Genomic DNA, 7,504 nt, shown 5'->3' with positions numbered 1-7,504 from the left:
TTTTGGTTCCTAAGTTTTATTCAAGAACACATACAAAATTTCCAAATAAATGAAATTTGATCCTCGTCTTCCTCCCCTTCTTCGTCCTGGTTAATCTGGAAGTAATGTAATTCGTAACTCTCTTTGCTGTTAGCAACTACGCACAACCAGTCACGTAGATTATTCTTCTTCAAATATTTTTTGGTGAGATATTTCAAATACCTTTTGGAGAAAGGCACCTCAGACGTCACCGTGATCTTGCTCTTGCTCCTTTCAATGGTCACCACCCCTCCACCAAGGTTCCCGGCTTTTCCGTTCACTTTGATCCTTTCTTGCAAAAACTGCTCAAAATTGGCAGCATCCATGATTCCATCTTCTACAGGGTGGGTGCAATCAAGAGTGAACTTCAGAACCTGCTTCTTTTTTTTGCCCCCCTTCGCCACAAGCTTTTTCATGGGAGCCACGGCGGCAGCGGAGGCAGAAAAAGCTCATCTTCTTACTCTTAACCTGTGTTATTATATTTAAAGTGAGTTTTTTTGTAAGCAGCATATACTTGGGACTTTCTTGCTTTTAAGTTCAGTTTGACAATGTCTGTCTTTTAGTGGTATATTCAGACCATTTATTTTTAATATACTTGTTAGTATGTTTAGATTTAGGTCAGCCTCTCCCTTTCCATTTGTCCTTTCCCCTGTTTCATGCCTTCTTTTGGATATTGGTATTTTTTGGTATTTTATCTATTGACTTTTTGTTTATATCTCTGTGAATTGTTTTTTAGGTGGTAGCTCTAGAGATTACAGCATGCACACATAACCTTTCATATTCTAGTTAGATTTTATATTTAACAACTTTAAGGAGAATATAGAAATCTTACAACTATTAATATAAAGATTCTTTAATCCTCCCCCGCCTTATGTTATAATTGTCATTTGTGTTACATCTACATATATTGAAAACTCCACAAGGTTACATTTGCTTCCAACAATCTTACAGCTTTGAAATTGAAAAAAAAAAAAAGTCTTTTGATACATCTTTAGTCAGTTTTCTAAAAATTGTAATGCAGATTAGCCGGGTGCATGCCTATAATCCCAGCATTTTGGGAGGCCGAGGTAAGAGGATCACTTGAGACCAGGAGACCCCCATCTCTTTAAAAAAAAAAAAAAAATCATCTTATTGTAAATTAACAGTTGATAGTTATATATATTTATGGAGTAAAACATGATATTATAATTTACCAGTATAATAAGGAATCATTAAATCAAGCTAATTAACATATCCATCTCCTCAAATACTTATCCTTTATTGTGACTGAGAATATTAGAAATTTATTCTCTTAGCAGTTTCGAAATGTAGAAAACATTATTATTTGCTGTCTTTACTATGCTGTGCAATAGATCTCAAAATAAAATTTATTTCTCCTGTCTGAGATTTTTGTATCCTTTGACCACCATCTCTTCATTCCTCCCGCCCCTGAGCCTTTGTAACCACCATTCTACTCTCTGCTCCTGTGAGTTCAGTTGTCTTAGTTTCCACATGTAAGTGAAAGCATGCAGTATTTGTCTTTCTGTGCCGGGTTTATTTCACTCAGCATTATGTTCTCCAATCCCATCCATGTCACTAGTGACAGAATCCCCCTTGTTTTAAAGGCCGAATAAGCTTAGAAATGTTAAGGCACTTCAGTGATTAAAAAAAAGTCTAGGCCAGGCACAGTGGCTCACACCTGTGGTCCCAAAACTATGAGAGGCCTACGCGAGCCAATCATGAGGTCAGGAGTTCAAGACCAGCCTGGCCAACATAGTGAAACCCTGTCTCTACTAAAAATACAAAAAATTAGCTGGCAAAATTGGTAGGCATTTGAATTCTTGTTTGCTTACATAATGTGTCGTTTTTCTGGATGCTTTCAAGAGCTTTTCTGTCTTCGGCTTTTAGTAGTATGGTTATGATTGTCTGGATATGGTGTTCTTTGAGTTTAATCAACTCTCATGTTTGCTGCGTTTTTCAATCTATAAATTTTTATATTTGGCTAAATTTGAGAAGTTAGCCACTATTTCTTCATACTGTTTTGTGCATCAATCTCTTTCTCCTTCCATAAGTCCAATGAAATAAATGTTAGACCTTTTGATACTGTCCTGTACTTAAGACTGTTAAATATATATATGGTTTAGGCATCCTATATTTAAGATATAAGATTGGTATTTAAGATTATTCCCTAAGTCTCTATTCTTTTCTTTTTAAATATGTTTTTCCCTCTTCGTTGTTCAAATTGGGTAATTTATGTTAATCTTTCAGCTCACTGAGTCTTCCCTTTGGTGTCTCCATTCTGCTATTGACCTCATCTAGTGGATTTTAAATTTCAGATCTTATATCATTTAGTTCTATAGTTGCCATTTGTTTGTTTTTGTTTTTTATGGTTACTTTTTCTCTGCATCTTTCCAGTCATTTCTCTTTACTTTCACTTGTGGAACATAGGTGTGATAACTGTTTTAAATTGTATTCTGATAATTCCAACATCGGTGTCATCTCAGGGTTGACATCTGTTCATCATCGTTTTGTTTCTCCTCAGAATTGGTAACATTCTTCTGGTTCTTTGTATGTCATATAATCTTGGAGTGCATCGCCAATGTATTTTGAAGGTTACGGTGTAAGAGTCTGGGTCCTGTCAACATCTGGAGAATGATGATTTTGCTTTGTTTTAACAGGCAGTCCAGTACCACAAGCTCTGTCTCTCCTTCTGTGGGTGATGGGTCCAATGCCAGTTCCATTTTAAAAGCATCTGCTATCCTGTTTGAGTTTGCCCTTACATGCGCCTCTCAGTGATTTGCCTGCAACTTCAGTGATGGTTTATATCATAGTTTATTTCTGAGAGACTTTGCTGTGCCTTTGGGATCTATTTCATGCATGTGCCACTCAGGAGTGAGTCTGGGACTAGTGTTAGTTCCTACACAGAATTAAGGGATTTCCTTCTCTGGTCCTCTTCTTGCTGGGATTTTCTCCCCAGTCTCTGGCTCCCAGGTACCCCTTTCCCTGTTCCTCTTGCTAGAAAGACAGGTTTTGCTCAGACAGTTTGAACCTCCTTTACTGTCACAGAGTTCCATGTGACTGGCATCACCCAAAGAGTGAGGCAGTGAAACAACAGAGAAGAAACAACAGGATTCCTTTTACATGCTCACTTCTTCTAGGCAAACAAACAGGCTTTCTCTCAGGCTGTGAGGTGCCTGGCCTGCTGGCCAACCTTTAGGCAAGGCAAGAAGGAAAAAAATAAATGAATGTGAAAGCATGCTGTCATCATACTCTCCAGCCCACATGGATCTGTCTTCCTCATCCTTTGGCCAGAAAGAAGTTTTGTGGGGTTTTTTTGTTTTGTTTTGTTTTGTTTTGTTTTGCTATGTGACCGACACTCCTTACCCCTTGGGCATTTATGCAAAGAAGCTGGAAAAGAACCCAAGAAACTTCATTGTACTGGTTGTTCTTCCAATTTTGACTTCTCTCAGAATCCTCAGTTGCTTTTTTTTATTGTCCAATTTTTAGGTGTAATCCATCAGGAAGAGCAGCTTGTAGTGGGCATGTTCCATTTTATCCAGCACTGGAATTGGCATTCAGATTTTTTTTTTTTTTTTTTTTTTGAGATAGTGTCGCATTCCATCAGTCAGACTGGAGTGCAGTAGCACAAACACGGCTCACTGCAGCCCCAGCCTCTGGGCTCAAGTGATCCTCCCACCTCAGCCTTGCTAGTACCTGGGACTACAGGCATGCACCACCACACTCAACTAATATTTTGCGGGTTGGGGGTGTTTTGTGTGTTTGGGTTTGTTTTTTTGTTTTTTGTAGAGACAGGGTTTCGCCATGTTGCCCAGGCTGGTCTCAAACTCCTTGGTTCAAGCAATTCCCCCTGCCTCAGCCTGCCAAAGTGCTGGGATTATAGGCGTGAAGCACTGTGCCTGGCTGGCACTCCGATTTTTAATGCCTTGGTCTTACAAATGAATAGACAGTGAATGGTCCCCAGACATTTGAGGAAAGTCTCTAGTATGAGAGACAGACACACATGGACATATGTCCAAGGAACTCAGAGCAACTAAAAATTGAAGTAACCAGAAGTAAAGTAAACTCAAACATAAATGATTTGATCTGCTTAGATCTAAGAAAAAGTGTTATCCTTAAACAAAGCAAGATGCTATTTATGTAAAAGGTACAATCAGAGACTAAGAGAGAACACTTAAGATTAAACATATGGTAGCAATAAGTTTAATAAATGAATTTAACAGGTTTGGGAGAGTCATGCTAATCTCCTAGAAATGGAGGAAAAGGAAAAAGAGGGAAAACAAAAGATCAAAGAAAATTAAAGGACCTGTTTTCACACTAATATAAATTTAAAAAAAAGAAAGAAAATTAGAGGACCAACATTTGGCTAAGAAATATATGAAAGGCCAGGCGTGGTGGCTCACGCCTATAATCCCAGCACTTTGGGAGGCTGAGATGGGTGGATCACAAGGTCAAGAGATCGAGACCATCCTGGTCAACGTGGTGAAACCCCGTCTCTACTAAAAATACAAAAATTAGCTGGGCATGGTGGCACACACCTGTAATCCCAGCTACTCAGGAGGCTGAGGCAGGAGAATTGCTTCAACCCAGGAGGCGGAGGTTGCAGTGAGCTGAGATCATGCCATTGCACTCCAGGCTGGGTAACAGAGCGAAACTCCATCTCAAAAAAAAAAAAAAAAAAGAAAAGAAATATATGAAAATGAAAATGGCCAGGCACAGTGGCTCACACCTGTAATCCCTGCACTTTGGGAGGCCGAAGTGGGTGGATCACAAGGTCAGGAGATCGAGACTGTCCTGGCCAACATGGTGAAACCCCATCTCTATAAAAAAAAAAAGAGAGAGAGAGAGAAATATATGAAAATGTCCTTGTATTGAAGAATGTGAATTTCTGCATGGAAAGAGCCCTTCCCAGTGAACAGCTGAACATCCACAACAAGGCACATCCTTTGTGAAATCTGATAACGTTCAGATTAAAAAGAAGATTCTTAGAGCAGAAACAGGTCACATTCAAAGGTCAGAATAGCATCAAATTTTTCAAGGGCCAACTCTGAAAGCAGGATGCTGGAGGAGTATCTTTAAAAATGTTGAAGAATTTGTGGCCTTCAGTGCTGCCAAGGAAGCGTCATTCAGGCCTCTCACCCCACTGCGGGCATGTCTAAGCCCTCTCCTAAAGAGCCTAAACAGCTGGGGAAGCCTTGAAATAGCCAAGAGTCTGGGGAGCTCTTCTGAGCCATGGGGAATGCTCACAATGGTGTGGTCCTGCGACCCAAACTCCAAGCACTCTGGGGGCTTTGGGTTGGTCATCTGCCATTGTGGAGGAGATGGATGCAGCTCTGAATCAAGGCTATACCAGGTAGATGGAAGAGCTGTGGAAACCGAGAGCTGTCTGAAGAGAAGATTCTCAAAGACCAGGTGCCCATGTGACTGTGGAAAAGATACTGGTTGGCGGCATTAAACAGGACACCCAAGAGCATCACCTAAGAGATTATTTTGAACAGGATAGGGAAATTGAAGTGATTGAAATCACAGCTGACTGAGGCAGTGGCAAGAAAAGGGTCTTTGCTTTTGTAACCTTTCACGACCAGGACTCCATGGATAAGATTGTCATTCAGAAGTACTGTCCTGTGAATGGCCACAGCTGTGAAGTCAGGAAAGCCCGGGTTGCAGCAGGACATGACTAGTGCCTCATCCAGCCAAAGAGGCCAAAGTGTTCTGGAAACTGATGGAGGTGGTTTTGGCGGGAGTGACAAGTTTGGTTGTGGTGGCTTTGGTGGCAGCCATGGTGGTGGTGGATATGGTGGCAGTGGGGGTGGCTATCATGGATTTGGTAATAGTGGAAGCAGTTTTGGAAGTGGTAGAAGCAACAGTGATTTTGGTAGTTACAACAATCAGTCTTCAAATCTTGGATCCATATGAGAAAAATCTTAGGAGGCAGAAGCTCTGGCCCCTGTGGTTGTGGAAGCCAATATTTTGCCAAACCCTGATACCAACGTGGCTGTGGTGATTGCAGTAGCTGTGGCAGAGGCAGAGGCCATTAATTACTGCAGGAAATAAGGCTTAGCGAGAGACACAGGCTTAGCCAGAGCAGGGACAGGGAAGCCGCAGGTTACAAGGGATTCACAAACTCAGCCAGGCACAGTGGTGGCAGGGCCCGGCTGCTTCAGAGATGTGCTTCAGGCAGTGCTCATGTGCATGGGCAAAAGACTCCAGGGCTGTATTTTGGACTCATTGTCTAACAGGGTATTTTAGTTTCTGTTCTCTGTAAAGCAATCCAACAAAGAATTTTAATGTAGATTTTTTGTTTTTTGCACTGAGGCGGTTGATTGCCAAATGTAATAGTCTGATCATGACACTAAATAAATTCTCTTTAAGACATTCTGAGGGTAAATTGTTACTACTACTTTGAGTTTTTATGTTTTTGAGACAAGGTCTTGCTGTCACCCAGTCTGGAATGCAGCGACACAATCCTAGTTCACTTCAGCCGAGCAGGCATTCCACCCCAGCTGCCCGAATAGCTGGGGCTATAGGTGCATGCCACCACACCTGGCTAACTTTTTTATGTTTTGTAGAGATGGGGTCTCACCATGTTGCTCAGGCTGGTCTTGAACTCCTGTTCTCAAGCAATCATGAGCCTCCCAAAGTGCTATAATAACAGGCATGAGCCATTACTCCTGGCCAGAAAATTATTTTTAATGTATAATTATATACCCAAACAATCAATCAATTATGATAGCAGAAGAAAGATATTTTTAGATTTCCAGTATCTCAGAAATTTCACCTCCAGTGTGTATTTTCTCAAGGAAAGAAGCTACAGTATTAGAGGATTGTGCCACCAAGTAAAGTAAATCAAGGAGAAATGGAAGACACCAAATATAAGAAATGGGAGATTCAGTGTAGGGAAGAGATTGGAGGTCTTAGGGCAACAGCTGCAGCAGGCCTAAAGAGCAGCCAGCCCATACCACATCATCCAGAGTGTACCAGGAAGGCCAAGGGCTCCAGTAGAGATACCTGCAGGGAAAAGCGCAAATCCTGCATTTCTTGACATGGGTGATCTTCTTTAAAATATTTCTCAGAAGGGGTTCGGAAAACTAATAACGGTGACACAGAAAACTAAGCAAACAAAATATAAATTTTAACTCCAGGAAAAGCAATTTCTGCTGAAAAGGAAATAGGACAAGAGTTCATTGTAGATATTTTTGTTATGGACAGTATAACATGTCTCTGGAAATTTTTATTTTCACAGAATTGAGCCCTGAGAATACCAGGGCAAGGAATCTATAGCTTAAGAGAGTCCTAAACAACATATCAAGTAAAATGGCAGTGGGGATTAAACTATATAATGTCTAGGAATGCTCACTTGTCATAAATCCTTAGATAACTCAAGGATAAAAGTTGGGATAGTTAGTGCTTTTAGAGGAAAGAAGAGGCGTTTAATCGCATTGGGCCATAGAAACGGGCTGGCAAAGTTCTATTTCTTTTCTTTTTCTTT

General features: G+C 40.7%; 2 protein-coding genes across 2 annotated transcripts in view; one reads left to right on the top strand and one right to left on the bottom strand.

The window, feature by feature from the left end:
• LOC108290008 (60S ribosomal protein L22-like) overlaps nt 1-5,690 on the bottom strand; it is a 5,736-nt gene extending 46 nt beyond the window's left edge. The window contains exons 1-3 of the mRNA XM_037731783.1: nt 5,634-5,690; nt 5,366-5,492; nt 1-466 (exon numbers count right to left, since the gene is read on the bottom strand). The exon at nt 1-466 is cut by the window's left edge and continues 46 nt beyond it. Of these exons, the coding sequence (XP_037587711.1) occupies nt 21-466; nt 5,366-5,492; nt 5,634-5,690 (630 nt within the window). The 3' untranslated portion in view covers nt 1-20. The remainder of the gene's footprint in view (nt 467-5,365; nt 5,493-5,633) is intronic.
• The window catches only part of VKORC1L1 (vitamin K epoxide reductase complex subunit 1 like 1), an 81,687-nt gene that overhangs the window by 57,670 nt on the left and 16,513 nt on the right, over nt 1-7,504 (top strand). The gene's annotated exons all lie outside the window — the stretch shown is intronic.

Source organism: Cebus imitator, unplaced genomic scaffold (genome assembly GCF_001604975.1).
Source record: "Cebus imitator isolate Cc_AM_T3 unplaced genomic scaffold, Cebus_imitator-1.0 Scaffold419, whole genome shotgun sequence".
In the NCBI taxonomy this organism is placed as follows: domain Eukaryota; kingdom Metazoa; phylum Chordata; class Mammalia; order Primates; family Cebidae; genus Cebus; species Cebus imitator.
This window is presented reverse-complemented; position numbering and strand designations above follow the sequence as displayed.